The following is a 22,127-nucleotide window of genomic DNA, read 5'->3' as shown; positions in this document are numbered from 1 at the left end:
TTAAACTTCAACATGCAGGCTAAAAAATATGTGATTAAGATGTGGTTATGATGTATTAATCTTGAAAATAAAGAACTATTTTAATAGCTACTCATTTTATACGTACTGAATATTTTATTTACTACTGCCATGCTTTAATATGGATAAAAAATAGGTGCATTTTTGATGAAATTAATCTTCAAAGATCAGAATCTTGCTCATTTAGGAATGCAGTGTCTATTATCCCATGTTATAAGCTTGCTTTTTCAAGCAGGCAAGAAAGATGACCAAGATGGTAAGGATGGAAAAATCATATCATAAGAATAAATTAGCGAAACAGGTAGCAAAGTGACAGAAGTAGACAAAACAGTGTTAAATTACTGAGTGGCCACTTTGCAAGGGTCCAACACTGAAGTGAGGATATTGCTATAGCAGATGTGACAAGAACTGATGTTAGAATAGAAGCTGATGAACTAACTGAGAATATCCCAGAATTTCCATGTAAATATGATCATAGGATTAGATGAGATATCACCTCACATAGTATGAGAATGTGCAAAGGAATTGGCATTGCTTCTAACTGAGCTGTTAACTTAGTCTCACCTCTGCTGAAGTTCCAAAGAAGTTGAAGGAAAGCAAAATAGTTCCATTACATAAAGAAAACTCAAAGACTGTGTAAATAAATTAGTATCCAATGAATATTTGGGTGTGTAGTGGTAAAAGTATTGGAAAAGTTGATCAAAGACAGAGAATTCAGAAATGGGTTGATAAAAACATGATCCTCTGTGGTGGGGCAGCAGCTTTATAAAATGTGTTAGGTCATGCATTAGTGTTTTATGTGGCTCCCATCCACAAAAGGCATCTATAAACATTGAGTACATTCGTATCATGGGTGGGCTAAGGATTTTTTTTCCCATTAATTTTATATATTTTTGTATTTTTTATTTATTTTTTTTTACAGAGTCCAGAAATCCTGCTTTAGAGACCAAACATGGAACTTTTTCAAGCTGCTTCAAGCTTCAAATAAGCAGCAATAGTCTCACACTGGGAAATGAAATTTATCTCCCACCTAAAGACAATGACAACATTCCATTCCATTCCCGTAGTGGGATTCAAACCACTATGGTTGGAGAACAGATACGCTAACCACTTAGCCAACCCGGCTGGCAAATTTACTAACTTTTTTAAATAAAGTGATAGCTGAGTTAGATAAATAAAATAGTTATACACTGATATTGCTGAATTTTACAAAGGCATTTGATAGATACCACACAGAATACTGTCATGCAAATTGGAACAAATAAGGATGGATATGAAACTGGTGATATGGATATAAAGGTGGCTGATGGACTGATATTAAAGGGAACTATATGGAGGAACAGGATCCAGGAGAAAGCGGGTGACTAGTGGTATGCTGCAGGGCTCTGCTTACCTACTACAACTACTGTTTATTTTGCAGATAAATTATACAGGAAAATATTTGAAAGGAAATATTCAGGAGAAAAAGGAACTGCTGGAGAATTTCATTCATGGTGAAGAGGAAATATAATCAATTTTATATTCATTATATTTCCTCTCCCAGATCTCTTACACATGTTTTAATTACTATGCAATGACTGTCTTTAGAAGATTTATTCTCAAAATATGATATAGTTTGAAAGATACGGTTTTCAATAAGGTCATAAAGGTATCACTTGAACAACGATAGTTTATCATCTTCTTTATATATTGTATGTTTCTTATGACACACCCTTAAAAGACCAGTTTAATGTAATGGCAGGAATGCTTTCTCAATATTCTTCACTATTTCTGCTGGGATTATGAAGTGTATTTGAGAATAATGAATATGATAACACTCTCTGGCTTATATAAAAATTACAGTTTTTTTTTCTTTTTATTAGCAAGTGGCAAGATAAAAAATAAAAAAAAATTTAGCAATAAAAATGTGTTGCATAAGAGAAAAGGGGAATTCAATTAAGACTATCCCTTATTCACAATCTTACTTCAATCATTTTCTTGTGCATATTCTGTTCCTGTCTTATGACTTTTTTTTTTTATAGATATTTTAATGATGAAACTTCACTGAAGCGGTGCCCATCATTCCAATATTCTGCACTTTTAGCAAAAAAGATGAATAATATTGCAATCATTTCTGGATAAATACAAATAACATATTTGGTGCTTTTTTCACTCATTTTTAATACCCATCTCTCATTCGTGAGCATAGTGCTATTAATAAGAATAAATAATGATAATGCACACAGAAAAAAGGAAATCATTGGGAAAAAAAAAAGATGTCTTTTGTTTGGAAGATGAAATGTTAGCTTCTTAAAACTAATGCAGAATTATTACAGCAAAAATGAATATTAAAAAAAAAAATTATGATAATTCTATAAAGTTACATAAGAGGACAAGTAACTTATAGTATGTTAGTACCATTGGTGAGCGAGAAGAAACTGTTCACATTTAGTTTGAAAAGGTGTACTGCTGGCCTGTGGGTTTAGAGTTGAACTGTGAATGGGTGTTGAGTAGTTACTGCACATGCCTCAATAAATTTAACAGAGGACAGAAACTACCAGAAAAATTATGGTCAGTTCAGATGTATATTGGTGTGGCAGTATTTATATAAGATGCAAGCAGCAAAAACTGAACATCTGCATAGAAATGAGTGGAGTGAATTAGTGAGAAAGGTGTAATCAACCAATTTATCTGCTCTCTTCTATATTAAGTCAAATGTTTTTAGGGAACTCTTAGTGGTACCACCCAGATATGAGAACAGTATTCAATGGTTGGGTGGGGGTTGCAGTTTGGACATAATAAGTTAATAGGTGAAAACATAAGTTTCTGTGGCTTAGCAATTCAGTGGGAAGCTTTCGGTATTGAAGACCACATTTTATTTATTTTTTAACTCTTTATTTACCTTAAAAGGAGATCTCAATACTGAAAGCTTCCCACACAGTTAATAGTTAATAGCTGTTCAGAAGTAAAAGTAATGCCTTGAATGAAAGAGAAATCCTTATTTTTTTTTATTCCAAAGAAGCAATAACTGTAATACCAAGAGTTGATGATAGAGTAATCCCAAGAAGAAATTTCATCTTGTATAGAAATTTAAGTGTTTTCAAGTGTAAAAATCCATAAGAAAACAGTTCTTTTTTATGGGAATAAAGCAGAACTATGTTTTGCTAGCACTGAAACTGATGAAGTTACCCAAATACCATTGAAGGATGGTTTGGAGTTCAGAATTTAGGAAAGAGCTTGCATTTTTGGAGGTTGTGGTGATTTGTCATATGAAAAGGAGGAATGTAGTGTGCTGTCATCAGCAAAGCTATGTACTGGGTTTGTTTGTAGTCAACTGGAGTGTCAAAGCAGGTGAGAGAACATAGCCTTGTGGAATCCCACTGTTAGTTGCATGGTTAGAGGATAAGAAACCATCAACTAACAAGTATAGGATATGTTCAGTGAGAAGGCTGGAAATCCAGTTGCAGAAGTTATGGGATAGGGCCAAATGGTGGGAGCTTGCTGAATAGACCGTTGTGCCAGACCTACTTGAAAGTGTTGGGAATATCAAGAGTGACAACCCAAGATTCACCTGAATTTTCCATGGTGTTGGTCCAGAGATGAAAGACAGGTAAGCTGATTTCCCATTAGTGAAGGTATCACATAGTAGGATTTTGATGGTGCTCTCCATTACTTTAGAGAGAACTAAGGTGAGAGAAATTGGATGGTAGTTTCATGGTAAGAATTTGTCTCTCCCCCCCACACACTTTTGGGATTATATTGTATATGGGCTAATTTCCAGGCTGGAAATAGATACCAGTAGATATGAAAGCATAAATATGAAAGTATAAATAGTCAACATACAATAGAATGAGAGTTAATTCTGGAGCACACACCTTTAGGATGATTAAAGAAATGCTATAACAGGCAGAAGACTTTTTTTTTGTATCTAGTTCAGATAAATTTTTGTTTTTTTTTTTATTTATTTCTGGCAATAAGTCAAGGAGCACATGTGTGGCAAGTGTTTAGAATGGCTGAGATGAGGAGGAGGGGCATTTGCCACAGTCAAACATGCAGGAATTAGAGAAGAAGCTAGAAGGGATTAACTGTTGCTGAGAGTAACTGCTGTGGAAGCAGTAATGGACAGAAGTTATGACCAATGGCTTTGCCAAGAGACCAGAAGGCATAACTGTCATTTGGAAAAGATGCAAGTATTCTGCTTTTAGCTCTTTCAAAATCCATTTTGGATGAGTTTATAATTTTCTTACAGCTATTCTGTGCTTTAGTATTAGCAGTAAAAGAAAATGGTTTACTTTCTTCTGTACTTGTTCAGTCTTGGTGAGCCTTTTGAGGAAGAATCAAGGCACAGTAAGAGCTAGGAATGTAAAGTAGAATAAAAAAAATATTTCCATAGCCATGATAATTATTTCAGTGACATGCTTGGTATAGGTGCTTGGGTCAGAAAGTTGGAAAAAGTACCCCAACAAGAAAATGAGGCACAGAAATTGCAAGGATCATCTCACTTAGATTTTTATAAAGCCATGCAATACACCGGTAGGAGTGACGTGTGCATGTTACTCCATGGAGTAAAAGATCAGTACTAGATTATAGCCTGGATTACCTAAAGGACAAGTAGCATTCACAGCGCACTTAGAAGGGTCACTAGTAAGGAAGAGGTCCGGGGTGTTTGGAGAGTAGTTCAGGTTATCTGGTATTCCAGTGAATATGTGAACTATTTGTGTAGGTCATGTCATTAGCGATAGCAAAGGCCTCAAGTCTCAACCTAACTGATCCATGTAGTTGGAAGAGAACTGCTGCGAGCATCAAAATCCTTGAGAGAAAGAGATGACCTCACTGTTAGGAAAATCGGAGTGAAGAAAAATGAACATTTAAAGAGAAGAAGTCAAAAAGTTCGGAATAGTTGGTGGCATTAGGGAGGCAATAGAGGCAGCAAATGAATTTGGTATAACATTGTAGAGATTTTCAGTCAGAGGAAGTCAAAATTGGAAGATTTTAAGTTGGATACTCTTTGACACTGCATATAAGAATGAACATAAGCATGTGTTCTGCCTTTCAGTTGAAATGAGTCATAGGAAAATTGAGATGAACAGTGCTTCAAACTGTAATTTGAGTTTCTGTTAGGAAAAGCAGGTAAGGTTTTGCATACTGGAGACTGTCACCAACTCCAAAATACTGTCAATAGTGCTAAAGCATGAACCACTGATTATAAATAGGGAATACTGGTGCAAAAAAACAAGTACTACTAACAGTCATCTTGAAAACCAAAACTCAGACATCACATAGGAAATGAGCCTGACCCAAGTGGTCAACAGTAAACCTCATAGAACCTTTCAGTTCTACTTAATATATGTGGTCTCATTTCCAACCTCAACAATGTCCATTACCACCTCCAGTCTGCAAAACCTCACCTGTTTTTACTAACAGAAACTCAAATTACAGTTTCAAGCACTGTTCATCTCAACTTTCCAATGACTCATTCCAACTGAAAGGTAGAACACATGTATATGTTCATTCTGATATACAATGTCAAAGAGAATCCAACTTAAAATCTTCCAATTTTGACTTCCTTTGGCTGAAAATATCTCTACCACTTGATACCAAATTTATCTGCTGCCTCTATTGCTTTCCTAATATGCATGGGAAGTTTCTTCCATCTTTATATGTGCAGAGAGGTATTTGTTAATCTGTCCTGCTTTAGCACTGTTCCTGTTTCTGGGAAGTTGAGGATGATAGCATTATATTTTTTGTTTTCTGTTTCTAGTGAATTGTGTACTGCTGTCATTATAAGATTAAAAGGCTTGGTATTTTCAATGACACATGTTATCACATCTAGCACTGGTCTTGAATCACTTTGAGTTTTCTTTCTGTTGTATATCAATTTTGTTAGCAATAGTCTCTTTAAAGGTGATAAAGAGAATCTATGTAGCTCAGTGAATGTGGCGTTTACACACCACGGCGTTTGACTGCACTAAGGAAGACTTCTTGGTTTCGAATCTAGTCGGCTACTAGAGGAAATTTTTCTTAGCCTTTTTTTGAGTGTTGGTGGATAGGGAGTTGAAGTTTAGAGGGCACATTGCAAAAGTGACTAAAACAGCTCACCAAATCACTTGGTTTCTGAAAAAACTTTAACATGCAGAGACAAACAAGTTGTTGTTCCTCTGTATCGAGCCTTGATAAGACCCCATCTGGACTTCTGTGCCCAGTTATGGGTACCAGGGTTTCTTCGTGATGGGGAGGAAGTGGAGAGGGTCCAGAGACGAGTGACCAAGATGATAGCAGGTCTGTAGAATGAACCTTATGAAAATAGGTTGAAGATCTGTGGGTTGCAGAAATTGGACGATAGGCAAAGGAGGGGTGATATGATTGAGACATTCAAATTACTGAAGGGTTTTTATAAGATTGATCCAGAAAATATTTTTGAAAATATGACTGGTGGTGGGAGGACTAGGGGCCATGCATAGAAGCTGGGCAAAAGCGTGGTTGACAAGGGTGTTAGAGCTAGGTTTTTTACTTGGAGAGTGGTGAATGAGTGGAATAAGCTTCCAGAGTCTGTTGTGGGTGCTACGACCGTGAATGAGTTCAAGGCAAGATATGATAGATACTGTGTGAATGTTGAACAGTTGTTCCAGACATAATGTTAGGGCCTCCATCAATGAGTCTGTCGACTCCTTGGAGTTTCTCAGAACAATAATAATAATAATAATAATAATAATAAAAGTGCTGTTCAGGACTGTTAGTGCAGTTGGAGAGGTTTAAAAATTGTTTAACAGGCTGCAGGCGATCATCCTTGGTCAGTGGATGATCACCTGTTTGCATACCCAATAATGGTTGGTCAAGGCTGGATAAAGTTTGTGAATTAATTTAATAATCTTTGTACAGCTATCATGCATCTGCTGACAGTAGAAATCACACGTAACCCTATTTTGTTTCCCTGGCTTCAAGATTGCAGCTGTTGTACTTTGTGTGGTGATCTCTTTAGTTAGTAGATGATCAATCAACTGTCATAGCAGTACGTAAAGTGCTTTGACATCACTGCTGAGATTTGCTGCCACATCTTTGAAATGTGCTGTAGGCATGATTGGATCCCAGTGCATTGCCCGTGAGTGCTTATGGCCAATATAAAAAATAGAAAAAATTTTTATGGATCACTGAGAGTACTTATGAATTACTGCTGTACTTTCATCTGGTGTAAAGATTGGGGGGGGGGGGACATAAAAATGATTAAACAGGAGAACAAACTGAAATTGACTTAATCCAAAGACCATACAACTATGCATATACTAAGACAATTGATATAAAAAAAAATAAATAAATATGACCTTCATCTTTGCATTTAGTGAAGTAAAAGCAAATCAAAGTTCATTATGAAATGGAAGGATTTCATTTCCTCACAGTGCAAAAATGATAGTTATCACTGGAAAGCAGATGTATTTGTGCAACCTAATTTATTTTTGAAAATTAAATGCAATTTATAAAAGTTTATAAAAGAAAGTTTATATTTCTTAATCAATATGTGCAAATGATAGTTTGTACTGTGATGTGATTTTTCTACTGTGGCACACATGCTTGTATAATTATGCAAACTCCACAATTCTAACTATACAAGAAAAATAATGAATCTTAAGTGTCTGATATAGTTTATTCTCTATCTCTCTCGAAAAGATTGACCTTTACATGAATAATATAGTCACATATAGTCACAACACCTTTTTTGGCATTAAGAAAAATGGCATTCTCTTTACATCTATATCATGAATTTTCCTCAGCAATTAGAAGCAGTCATTTTAATTAGTATTGAGCATGTTGAATCTCCTCTGTGTTCTATTAACTAGTAGGGTATGATCAGAAATTCCAAATCAACAATCAAAAAAAATTTGTTGTTATTGTTTTGTATTCTTGCCACCTGATAATAATGATGCATTCTGTTTCAACAAACTATGATAAACTTTCACGTACTTGCAAACTGCATGATTTGGCAGTGTAAAAAAATGAAATATTATTATATAAAAACTGAAAATTAGTGTGTTCCTTAGCATGCTAACTGCAAAATCAAATCTCTGTACTTGCAACTGTCATAGTTTGGAAGTTTCCTACTTATATCCAAAAAAGCAACGATGTCTGCAGCCATAACAAATAAACACAATAAACAGAACTTCACTATGCACCGCAAACAGCAGGTTACCAGAGGACACATTACATGTTAATACATTACATACTAAATTATATAGAAATTAATATGTATCAATAACTGCAATTAAGTTTTGGTCTTCAATATAATGTTACAATATTAATCATAACATTTTATAGCTCTACAGCAGAAAACTTTCAATCTTCATAATCTTTATGAGATTTTATAATATTTGTGTAATCCAGCCTAATCACTCAAGAAAAAAACAAAGATCTGTATGATCAAAAAGATCTTTACAAAACAATATATTAGATTAATATAATGATATATTATTCAACTTCCAAACCTTTCTAAGAGTTAATGTTCCAGTTGATGGTTCTTTTGTTTCTTCGGGTATATCACGTACAAGTGAGAACTCATCATGATTTGTAATACCTATAAAATATTTCAAATAATTAGAAGACAAAGACAGCTTTTAACAAACATTTAAGAAGTCATTTAAATAATATCTGCATACAAACACATCATGGTGTTACATCCTGAATGAAGAACTTTATTAAAGAAATAATTCAGGATTTAACAAGTCAGAAAAAATCAGCTGAGAGAAAAAACTTTTACTGGAGAAGAAGAACTCAAGTACTAACTGTAAATGGAAATAGAATTACCTCCTTTTAGTAGAATTGTAATACCATGTAAAGAACTTCGTGTATAAATTAGTATTATATGAAATGCATCATGTATACAATGAATGGGTAAATCAAAAGATGTAAACAATAGTCCAAAGGTCATGGGTGGGCCTGAGGTATTGGCAATTTAGGAAAGCGACGTACATTCGGTTCCTGGAAGACGCTGCTATGATCTCGCGATGTGTCGAAGTTGCCGTGGTCGATGAAAGTAGCGGACGGGAAAAGATTGCAGAAAGTAGAAAGAGGGCGTCACAACTAGTAAGAGGGTGCTAAAAAGGGGGAAAAAGAAGAGAAATAAAAAAAGGGGTTTGCACCTCTTTCTCAAGGCTTTTTTTGCCTGTTTTCCTGGATGATGATTTGACTTCTCTCGTGGACCAGTGGTTCCTGATGGAGTTTCGTGGCGATAGTTTGGTATCGGAGGGTGCGCCTTTCCCTTCGATGTCAGAATTTCTGCCGGTACAAAACATGAGATGTCAGCATATCTATCTTCGCTGAAAGTACCGACGGAACACTATCGCATACGTACATTATTAACCGGCAGCTAGAATTGAGGATGGCCCGAAACAGATCAAGAATAGATGAGGGAAACTGAGGACCATAAGGACCTACCACGTGGACACAGGCTTATGGCAGATTCGAAAGATAATTCAAACAAAGAAGGACAGTTCCGACGGACCTGGAGACCCTATCCCAAGAAATGGTAATATACAGATTTTGTTGTATAACTATCCAGTTGGAAAAAGGAAAAGATCGTTGTAGTGTATTAAATGAGTGTGGGCAGTATTTAAGAACTTTAAGCGATTGTTTAGCAGTGGCTAATGTCCATAAGACAAATTGCTAGGAATGATTATAGATGATTGTGTCTAGTTTAATATGCAAGACTAACACAGTGGGTAGAATATTGATTAGAAGAGTCTTTCTTTCACTCTGCCTTATCCCATGTTAAACGGGGTCGGCGCACGAATCTTTAACCTTCCTCTTCCAAGTTCTCCGGTCAAGAGCATCCTTCGGACTCCATCCTTTCTCCCTAAGATCCTCTGTCATCTTATCCCTCCACCTGAGCTTGGGCCTGCCTCTTTTCCTCCTTCCCTCCAACTCCATATACTCCACTCGTTTACCAACATACTCCTCACCCTTCCTCTCAACATGTCCAAACCACCTCAGCCTACTTTCTTGTGTCTTCTTGCCAATTGTTCCCACCTTAACCGTCCCTCTGATGTAGTCATTCCTTATCCTGTCCTTCTTTGTCACACCACTCATCCATCTCAACATCCGCATCTCCACTACCTCCATATCTTCCTCTCCTGTGCCTTGGTTATAAGGCCACGTCTCCGCACCATGGAGCATCGCCGGCCTCACCACCATCTTATAGAGCTTTCCTTTCCTCTTACAACTCACTTTCTTATCGTACAGGACCCCGCTCATCTTCCTCCAATTCATCCAACCGCATGTTATTCGGTGCTGTATTTCCTCATCCAGGTCACCATTCCTCTCGACAACCGATCCAAGGTACTTGAATTTCTTCCCTGAAATTAGCCTTTCACCCTGGAGTTGTATGACGATATCCTCGTCACTCCCGTTGACATATATTCAGTCTTCACCTGGTTAATTCTCATGCCGCTCTCCTCCAATGCCTTTCTCCACTCTTCCAGGGTATTTTCAAGCTTCTCTCGGGATGATTCGCATAGAACAATGTCATCAGCAAACAGCATGCTCCATGGTGCCTCCTTCTTGACATCCTCCACTAGTACATCCATGACCAGGTCAAAGAGGTAGGGGCTCAGAGCTGACCCTTGGTGTAGCCCTACGACAATAGGGAACCCTTCTGTCATGCCGACACTAGACTTGACCTGAGTTTCTGTTCCCTCATACATCTCCTTCACCCACGTACTTCTCCGACACCCCCCTTCTTCCTCATACATCTCCATACCTCCTGCCTGGCCACTCTGTCATATGCCTTTTCCAGATCTATAAACACCATGTGCAGATCCACTTGCATCTCTCTTCTCTCTATATTTCTCCATCAATCGCCTTAGCGCAAATATTGCATCCGTTGTCCCTCTTCCTGGCATAAATCCAAACTGCTCCTCACGAATTTTCGTTTCCTGCCATAACCTTGCTTCAATTACTCTTTCCCATATTTTTAATGTGTGTGACTATAGATGATTGTGTCTAGTTTAATATGCAAGATTAACACAGTGGGTAGAATATTGATTAGAAGAGTATAATGTGTATATTATGTGTGTTTGTAGTGTATTAATCAAGTATGGACAGTATTTAAGAACTTTAAGTGATTATTTGACAGTGGCTAATGTCCATAAGACAAATTGTTAGGAATGATTATAGATGATTGTGACTAGTTTAATATGCAAGACAAACATAGTAGGTAGAATATAGATTAGAAGTGTATAATGTGTATATTATGTGTGTTTAGTCTTTAACTTAAGAGAAGGATTTATTGTTCATGTATTAGAGTATTAATCAGTTTGAAAAGGTCTGATTTAGCATGTCATTGAACTAATTGAAAGTGAGATTGGTCTAAGTGTATATTATGTCTTTAGGTTCAAATAAATATGTTTTTCTTTTATACCTGAGAGTTGCCTGTGATATGAACCAAAACTACCACTCATTAATCTGAACCATAGCAGGGAGGAATTGAAAGAAAGGTATAGCACGTTGTTATAGAGGTTACGACTGCAAACTACAATTTACTTAGCCTCAGTAGAGCATTTAATTTATTCACCTATGTGCACCAAAGGTCTGGAAAAGTCTCCCTGAATAAGAGTCAATTCTATTCTAAGATAGTGGCTGGCGCAGCATAAAAAAATAAATTTGTCAATATCAGAAGAGGAGACGGCCCCAGAAAGAAATTAGAGGATTCGTTTCTTTTAGCAAGAAATAACCTTAACAGTCAGGGTAAGCACGTGAGTAAAATTAGGAATTGGCTAGAGATATAGAATTTACCTTCTTTATAGAATGAACACATAAGAAGTGATACAGATATTAATCAGGGAAATCTTGTAAGTCTTGTAGTTAAAGTAGAGAGGTAAAAAAAAAGAATAAGGGAAGTTAAAATATTATAGGAAGAGCAACGACATAAAATGGTGCACATGGCGATGCATAACAATGGTGGTGAGCCACACACACACGCACACTACTAAAATATAACAATGGTCCACATTGAGTGTTGGAAACACTGCTGAAAGATAAGCAATTTGTTTAAAAAATTCAGGTGGTATGCTTTTGCTTTTGGTATCCTGAGGAATAAGGTTGACGTGCTCCCCCCTGTGCAGATGACCTTTTTTTTTTTTTTTTGCACAAGTTCATGGTCTAGTTTCATTCTCTCTTTACCATTGCATTGGGTGTAGATAGCAAAACTATGACAGACAGTTTGATATGATGATATGTCTGCCATCTACAGTGGTAGATGATCCATCACCTTTCAAGAGCATACCAAACAAAGTGAAAATCAAGAACCTTCCCATCTTTGAGGGTACAGCAGTAAAGCAGTTCTGCAGGTTGGCCACCAGATACAGCATAGGACTCAACCTGATGGGTAATGCATTCAGGCAGTTTCCTGATCAGCTGGTACATAATCTCACCATCTGTGCTGCCAGATCATGCCCAAGAAAGAAAGAAAGAAAGAAAAAGAGAGACTGTGTAATAGCATGCAAAAGGCACTATCAAAGCCATGTTTCAGCACAGAGGCAGGATGCTCTCTGTATGGGTAACATGTTCAAGAGTTCACTCCTCCAATAGCATGTTGCCCCACTCTTTTTTTTCTTCACCTTTAAAATACTAACATGGCAGGTAATATAAATAAACACAGTACAACCTAGTTAAAATATAAAACAAACCTTCCTAAAAATTCCAAAATTTAGAAGAAAAAAAACTGACAAAAAGTTGTTTCTTCTACATTTACTTCACCAACATTTGTGAGTATAATTAAGCAAATTAAATGATGCACGTCATCACCTCCCAACCTTATCTCTTATTTTTGACTGAATACCAAATATGATGATTCTTTCCACCATCAAGAGGGTAGTAGGTGTATTTTGGTGTGATCTGATGTTTCTTGGCAGAGAATGACTAATCTTGAATCTTCCCTTTTTTGACCATCTGGGAATCAAGATTTCCAAGCATCATTATGTATCATTCATCTGTTGTCTTTACTGCTCCTCCAATGCTGACCTCTTTGGATTTCTTATTCTTGAAGCTTGATTTCCTAGAATACAACTACTCATAACAGTGAAATCATTTTCCTTGGTCTTCAAAACTCTAAGAGGCACCTGCAATTCAATTCCACTAACCATGCTGAAAGAGAAGCAGAGATATTTGCTGTGAACATGGACCTAAAAGCAAATGCTCATATCCTAACCAGAATTCCTGAGTATCCAACACGCCGAATCTTTTCTTAACCAGTTCTCATTCCAAGTACAATGTTGAGGTGATCACTCCTCTTAGTAATTCAGATCACAATCTCACCAAAGTTTCATCTCTAAGAGAATGCCTCTCCCTCAGTCATTCAAAACCTTGTGTCCTTTAGCACTTCAACAATGCTAAGTCGTTTACTCCACTTTCCATGGTCAGAATACTGTTTCCATTCTCCAAATCCAAATACTTGTAATCTTTTCATCCACTGGAATGAAAAGTTTCATTCCATACTCTGCTCAAAATTTGCACCAAATATCCATCTGTTAGTATTGCAATACTAACAGATGGATATTTGTTAGTATTGGTAAGGTAAAGGTAAAGCTGATGAAATATAGATGAACATTAGATGAATACTGAAGAAATAGATAGTAAAAGAGTCTCAGGAGGTATGCTCTAGACTAAGTACTTTATCATCTGTCTACTGTATTAAACTCAGCTGGCATCCATCCCTATGGCATGGGAACAAGCCCACATATTAGGTGTGCGTGGGCTTGTTCCCACGTGACAGGTGTGAGTTATCAAACTACTGACCTATTGTTCTCACCTTGTTTAAAGTAATGGAAAAGGTCATCGATTGTCCGCTTCTTTAACACCTAGAGAGGCAACTTCTTTAACAACTAGAGAGGCATCAACTCGTTGACAACTACCAGTGTGTGTATTGTTGATAATTATATACTTTCAACCAATAAAAATCAATTATAAAGAAAAATGCATTGGGTTTATTTCGCTGTAACAACATAAAAATGAAAACTAACTAGTTTCACCACAGATTCTTGTGGCTTCTTCTGAGTTAGAGGACAACCAATCAAGGATTGATACTCTGTGATATCTGCATATTGCTCATTAGATCTTTCTGCATGTTAGACAGCCAACTCTGTTGCATACATTACTGAATAATAGTAAACTTGTGCAAGTTCCCACACTCCACATGGTTTCCATTTCAACTTCTAATGCTCATTAATGGCAACTGGTCACTTTCAATGTTTTAAAACATAGTTTTAACTTTTTTTTTCTTTTTCTTGTCTCTTTTTTGATGCTTGTTTCAAGTTATAAAATTAAAATGCAGAACGGTTCATATACATTCTGTATTTTAGTAATGTTATACTTCATGTTAGCCTTTTATTGTATTTTTGTTTATCCTAATCCAAGAAACCATAAGTATCAGTTGGAAAACTAATCGGTTTTCATCTTTATATACTGGTATGGCCAAATAAACACGATGTACTACTCTTTATAATATATAAAGTCAATCAAGATATACAACAGATCTCCTCACCTACATCACCTGCTTATGTATATGAGGCATGTGGGAATTTAGAGAAATGTGATGCTGCACTTGATAATTCCAAGTCATCTGATAGAGTTTTGCATTGAGGACTTCTTGGAAAATTGCCAACTCGTGGTCTATCGTCTCCTTTTTGTAACTGGTTTTCTCTTCAGATTTTCTACCTAATGCAGGTAGTCCTTAGGACTGTTTTTTTCACCGACCCCCTTCTCATATACATAAATTACCTTCTTTTGCTGACCTTAGGTCCATCCATGTTTTGTTGACGGTGGTGCTCTCTACTCATTCTACTAATATGACAAACCTTGCAGTGCTCAAACATCTCAACCTTCAAAATCTATAAGTGTCCTAAAAAGTGATCTTCATATCATCCTTCGATGGAATGATGGCAAATGATCACCTTCAATGTTTATAAACCATAGTTTTGACTTTTTGTTCTTTCTTGTCTCTTTTTGATAATGTTCATCTTAACAACCAAGACCAGATCTCTCTCTCTCTCTCTCTCTTTGTGGACTCATTCTTACTCCTAGCCTTTCCTGGCATGATCATATCATGTCTATAGAATCCTTGGCTTTCAAAATACTTGTATTCTTTTTGTTCATGACATTGCTTTTCATATGTCCAGTTATTTACTCTGTATACATCTCAAATCCACCCAGCCTGGTTGAAATGCTACTCTCATATTTGTGGTAGTGCAGCAAAACCTTCTAAAAATACTTGGTGTTCAAGAGAGCAGTTTAGCTGATTGAAGATCTCTCTCTCTCTCTTGCCCACTCTTCAGCAACTCTTTCACAAACAGTCAGTTTTTGCCAGATCTGTAGAAGAGATGTCCTCAGACACTGTTCAGCAGAACTGGCATATCTCATTCCCTAATTTCTGTTAATCTAGAGCATAGGTTCCCAAACTTTTTCGGGCCACCGCCCACTTTGCAAGACATAAATTTTGTAACGCCCACCCATAATAAAAGTTTTCCGCGTTCAAGCCGTTTGATATTTTTGACGTAAATAGCAACTAATGATACATTACTGCTTATGCCGTTGAATTTTTAAAAAGAAGTGGCCAATATGTGCTTCATCTTGAACACAGTTATTGCTATACCGATTTGGTGAAACGTAGCCCATATGTAAAGATTGTAAAATGTATGCTCGAATAACATTATACACAGTTTCGTACAATGGTTTAAATATGAAAATGTGGAATACAATTAAGAGATTGCATTGCATTAGTAAGAATCTTATTGTAATAATTAAAACACCATTAAATATATTACAAAATTGTTTATTTCTAACTTATAAAGTAAAAATACAAAGAAAAAATAACAAATTAATGTGAAGGATGAGCCTGGTGCATTTTTAAAAGTTTGTTAATATTGGGTTCAACTTTCGTTAAAAACAGTCGTAAATCGCCATGCTCAGTTATATGCAATCGGTTCCTTTTCTTAGATAGTAAATTTACTACAGCACTAAACCCACGCTCAGCCAAATAAGCAGATGGAAACGCAATTAAAAATTTCTGCACTATTTCCCATAATCCAGGATACGGTGTCGGTATTGATTTTTGAAGCCAGAACTCTTGGTATCCAGTTTTGAATTTTATTTTTAGTTCTTCATTTGTTATGAGTTCTATGAGTTCCACTTCTAAATTTGATGATACTGCTGTGCTTACATGTGAGAAAGGATCTAGAACCCAATTTGGTATATTCATGTTTAGAATATCCTTGAATCGCTCAATGAAATCAGCATGGAGAACCTCCAAGTGTTGGCAGTATGTAAGTAAATCTTCCTTTTCGAGAAACACTGCTGATAAATTTGAAAAGTGGCTATATTCCCCTCGGCCCATATTCCACTTGAACAGAAGAAGTTTCCCTACAAAAGCAGCAATAACGTTTTTTGTTTTAATTCAATTCAATTCATCACCTTGTAGTTGTAGATTGACTTCATTAAATATTTTATAGAGGTTTGTCAAATAAGTGATGTCATTTTTGGATGTAATCAGGTTGGCCCGAAATCCATCGTCTCTGTTTTCTAGGAACTCTAGTACTGAATCAAACAAATTGTAAAATCGATTCAGACAAATACCTTTTGAAAGCCAGCAAACTTCTGTGTGAACCACAAACGTTTGAAATCTTCATCATTTTCACTACAAAGTTGGCTAAACAATCTGTCACTCAATGAATTGCTTCTAATCTTGTTGACTACTCTAATAACGTAATGGAGAGACGTGTGCAGGCGTTCACTTAAATTTTTTGCAACCAAATGTTGACGATGAAGAAAACAATTTATAGCGAGTACATTTGGTACTGCTTGTTTCAAATGCACTATGAAACCCTTGTGGCACCCTGTCATTGCTGGAGCACCATCAGACAAAATATTACGAATAGGAATGTCTTTCTCTTGAAAAAATTTATTCATGATATTAAACATAGATTCTCCCTTTGTATCCGCTTCCAAGTTTTTAGCAAATAATAATTCTTGACAAACTTTTTCTTCTTTTATGAATCGTATGTATGATAAGCGTAGTGGTTCATTATTTGGGAGAGTTGATTCATCGAGTTGAACGGAAAATTGGCATGTCTTCAAATAATCGCACAATGATTTTTCGACGTCTTCAGCCATTTCATCGATTCTTCTTTGCACTGAATTATTGCTCAAAGGAATTTTCCTGATGATATCTGACACTGGCTTATGAAGCACAGTGTTTATTACTTCTTTTACTGCCGGCAAGATTAATTCCTCACCAATTGTGTGTGGTTTTCCTGCTTTTGCGATTAATAATGAAATATTACAAGAAGCTTGTAATCCGTCATTACCTTGTTTAGTAGACGACGTAAAAAGTTTTGATATAGTTAGACGTTTGAAATATTTTTCTTCTAGTACTTGAAAATAGGACAAATTTTTATTCTTTTTGTCAGCATGCATTTTAGTCAAATGCTCTTGTAGCCTAGAAGGCTTCACTGCTTCGTTTGAAAATACTTTTTGGCAAATCAAGCACATGGGTAATAATTGGTTCGTAGGAGACTGAATAAAACTATATTTCAAATACTCAATACTGAACTGTTGACATTTCTTCTTATATTCAAACATAATGAAGTAATAAAATTTGCATAAATATTCACAAAATAAAAGATTTAATTTACACTTTGTATGACTCCACTTATCTATCACACTTTCGACTGATGATTGTTGGCAAAGCACACAAAAAGATCGATTCGGGCTAGATTTCAAATCTATAAACCACTGGTATTTATAGATTTGAAATCCAGCCCGAATCGACTTGCATGCATTGACTTGTTTGCGATACCATCGTACTCGTGCTTTGAACAAGTCACTGCAAGCATCCATATTCCTGTCAAAACATGCTGAATTGAGTGAATTACCTACGTAATAGTTGACCAACATACTACTAGTTAAGACTCGTCTGCTGCATGACTAAAGATATGACATGATAGACTAAAGCCTGTATGGCACGATCAATTTTTACAAAAGCAAAAAATGAATAAATTTTTTAAGTATATAAAAAATAGAAGTTAAAATATCCTGTATGACACGTTCAATTTTTTATTTTGCATGCAAGTGCATTTTGTTAGTCCGACCACGACATTGTCCAAATAATTATAAATAATAATTAATAAATAAAATAATTACACAAGATATAAACAACAAACCTACAAAACATAACCACAGAAAACAGTATAATAAGTTTCGAATAATATTTGCTTTTTTCCCCCCCTCTAGTTAGCAATATAAGTTAGTACTAACTAGGCTAACTAAAATTTACGATTTTATTTCTTTCTTGCCATTATTATTTTTACTTGTAATATCAAATTATATAAAATTGGGTTTATTTTTGTACAAATCAATTAGAAAAGTGGTTTTATATATTTTATATATATTTTGAAATGAAATATAACAAATATATTTGCTACTGTAAACATAACCTATTATACATATATACATGCTCTATTTTCTCATTGACATCTATTTCTATCTGACATGGCAAATTTTCAAATGATTAAATAATTGAAATAGAAAACTGATAAAAAAATTGATCGTGTAAGACGGGCATAAGATGAATTAAAAGCAATATTTAAATTTTAAATGATTATCTAATGCAAAATCACAAAAATAATTAATTTTTAAATATATATTATTAATTTCTTCTATAAAGAGCCCTATTTCTTCTATATAACCGACCCCTAGACCGCTCCTGAATGCCCCAAATGCTTCTGATCCCACTATAGCCCCCCCTAGAAGGCTTCAGCACCCACAGGGGACAGTACCGCCCACTTTGGGAACCTATGATCTAGAGCAACTCAATACTGCCCAATATCCTTGTACAAATGAACTATGATTCACTAATCATTCATCTTTCATTTCATCTGCCTTGGTTTTTGTGGATCAGTCTTTCCTGCAGAGTGTTCCCCAGAGATTATTGGCTTCAGCTTTTCAGGGACAACCAGATTACTATGCTCTTGACCCAGCATACAGACAGCATTTACTTGCTATAGCAGTTTCTTCAGTTTCTTTACGGCTGTCACTACTTGATTTTTCAATGCAAAGAAAATTTCCTTATCTAGAACATCAATAGGCATTTCCATTCTAATAGCAAATTCTCTAAAAGAGTTTATGTTTTATGGGGATTACTGAAATTAGTATTTCCTCACACACAAGAGATGATGCATGAAGTTGTTCTCTATGGATTATTTTTTGAATGCTGTTTCTATAAGAATATTACTGAAGAGAGAACTATCTTTATTTAATTACTTACAAGACCTCTTGTCAACTCTTCTGGATAAAGAACAGTGGCATTTTCCTAAATGGATTTTCACCTGTCAAATGAATGATCAGTAAGGACAATAATTGAACTGATACAGAGAATTTTGAACTTTTTGTCATTGGCAATTTCAATAGTTTCATACTTAGTTAGAAAACACCATCTGTGAGGAATGATGAAGAGGAATGATTCAGAGAAACAAAGTTAAATTTTCATGATGAGCTCATTAATTTATATTATAAATTAAACATGCCAAGATGTGAAGTCATTAGCCTCTATATACAAGTAGCGCAGTCATGAAGTGACTTCATGCAAACTGTGTTCGCTTACGCTTGAATAAGAGATAAAACCAAGAACATAATTCCTTGGCATTTTTACTTTATAATATAACCAAGTGGAAAATGCTTTCAACATCTTTCTCTAATCCAGAGTATTTCAATAAGGTGTGACACCTTTTAGCTACTTGTAAATGGAAATATGACTTCTGTATTACTTCAACCTTGGCATCACTTCTAGGTCAGGCTCCCACTGATGAGACTTCAAATGGTTTTGTTCAGTCACATGATTTTTGTTTTTAGAAAGAAGCATTCTAGGAGATATCAAATTTTTGACTAGATGGTGTAGACTACCCTCATTATGTAATATTCACCAGGGGGAGGGGGAGCTAGAATTCTGTCTATCTTGCTATGAGAGGTTTTTTTAAATAGTCCCATCCTCTTAGTTCAATGTGGTCTTATAGTCAATTGCAGGGATGACAAGAGCAATCCCAAGTAGAGAAGGCCAAACTCAAAGCGGTTAACTCAGATGGGACACGGTCAACTGGGCGACGGACAACTGGACGAAGGTCAATTGGGCAACAGAATAAAAGATGAAATATGCAATTCTATTCTGTTGATCTATTACCAGGTAAAAATGAGTTAAAAGAACGGTATAAACAAAAAAAATTGAAAATCTTGCTTATAATTAAGTTTATTTTTATTGTGTAGAATTACGAATTGTATTGAAGTTATATTGAAATTTCCCATAGAATTACGCTATGAACATAAAATTTGAAAAATCTCACTTACAATTAAGTTTATTTTTATTGTCCGAAGAAGTATTTCTGAGCTTCACTGCTTAAGGTGTCTTGTTTGGCAATTTATCATTCGGGCGTTTTGTGTGCGGTTTAGTTTAATATGCATCCGCAAGATATTTTGACTTCTATTAAACAGTAAGCCTAGTTTGTTTGTTTGTTTATTACATGGTTTCCGATATTTGTGTCAACATTACAGTTCCCACACGCAAAGAACAAGTTTCAGTAAATAAAAGGTATGTATTCAAAATTTATAATCTTAATCGTATACTAAATTGTATACGTGACATCTAAATTAATTTAAATAAATTTCAAACTCTTGATTATCTCTCAAATGAAACAAATTGCTAAGTACAAATATATAGAAGTATAGAAATATTTCACTATCGATATAATTAAGAATTTTTTCAGTACTATTTTTCAAATAGTACTGAAAAAAATTCTTAAATATATCAATAGTGAAAACCTTTTTTTAATTTCATTTTTATATTTATATTTCTTGTTTCTATTCTTCAGAAATGGATAATTCAAGAATATTAAGTCAAAGAGACAAGGAAAAATATGCTTGGAATGGGTATCTTTATGTTAAAGACAAGATTGATAAGAAAGGTTCAATTCAATTTTGGCGATGTGAAAATAAAAACAAAGGATGCAAAGGTAGAATCTGGACAAGTGTCAGTGATGGATCACTAATTTCTGAAAAACAAGAACACAACATGTAACAGTTCTGGAAATGCAGTCAGAGTCATAACGCAAGAAGTTAGTACAACAGTCAAAAAATTAGCGGATACGACAATGACCAACCCATCACAAATCAGAATTCAAGTTCTACAAAATGTTTCTTCTGCGGTAGAAGGAATGCTTCCAAATCATAGCAGTCTGTGCAGAAATATTCAAAGAAGAAGATTAAAAAATTTAAAAGCCCCAATTAATCCTGATTCTAGGGAAACAATAATTATTCCTGAAGAATACTTAAATTATGAATTCAATCCATCACAATTTGAACGTCTTTTATTGGCTGATTCTGGATCAGAACAGGTCGACCCCATGAGAATATAAATTTTTGGTCGTGAAAGCCATGCAGTGTGGAGCCAAAGCATGAATGAATCATTTATGGATGGCACATTTTTACTCCTCCCCTCTTTTTGCTCAAATTTTTGTTATTTTGGTCGAAAGGATGGAGGTCCTGTTTTCCCTGTTTTATATTGTTTATTACCTATTAAGACTCTTGAAACATACACAAAATTATTTTATATGATACATGAAATGTGGCCATTACTAGATCCCGAAAATATAAATGTTGATTTTGAAATTGCCATTCATCAAGCGTTACAAATAGTATTTACACAAGCTAACATAAATGGTTGCTTTTTTTCATCTCGTACAAAATCTTCGTAGGCATTTAGCTTCATGCAGTCTTTTAACCAGATATAATTCTGATGTGCAATTCGCTTTAAATTCAAAAATGATCACTTCGCTTGCTTTCGTTCCAGAACAAGATATTATTTATGCTATTTCTGAACTTGAAAATCATTTATCCAATGAATATGAACCAATTTTAGAATGGTTTACAAACACACATAGGTCGTCTAAGGAATAACAGAACCAGGGCTCCACCGATTTTTCCCTCAAACATTTGGTCTGTGTACCAAAGAACAATAAATGGAAGCGATAGGACAAATAATTTTGCAGAAGCCTGTCATCGAAAACTGCAATTGAGCTTTGGCAGCAGCGCAAGTCATCCAAATTTAT

General features: G+C 35.3%; 1 protein-coding gene across 1 annotated transcript in view; it reads right to left on the bottom strand.

Moving 5' to 3' along the window:
- The window catches only part of rhea (Talin_middle and talin-RS domain-containing protein rhea), a 709,058-nt gene that overhangs the window by 525,528 nt on the left and 161,403 nt on the right, over positions 1-22,127 (bottom strand). The window contains exon 5 of the mRNA XM_090405775.1: positions 8,472-8,560. Within this exon, the coding sequence (XP_090261901.1) occupies positions 8,472-8,560 (89 nt within the window). The remainder of the gene's footprint in view (positions 1-8,471; positions 8,561-22,127) is intronic.

This window comes from Typopeltis vanoorti, chromosome 15 (genome assembly GCF_054136105.1).
Source record: "Typopeltis vanoorti isolate ZY-2024b chromosome 15, IOZ_Tvanoo_1.0, whole genome shotgun sequence".
Classification (NCBI taxonomy): Eukaryota; Metazoa; Arthropoda; class Arachnida; order Uropygi; family Thelyphonidae; genus Typopeltis; species Typopeltis vanoorti.
The sequence above is the reverse complement of the archived record's forward strand: the minus strand, read 5'-3'. Positions and strand labels throughout refer to the sequence as shown.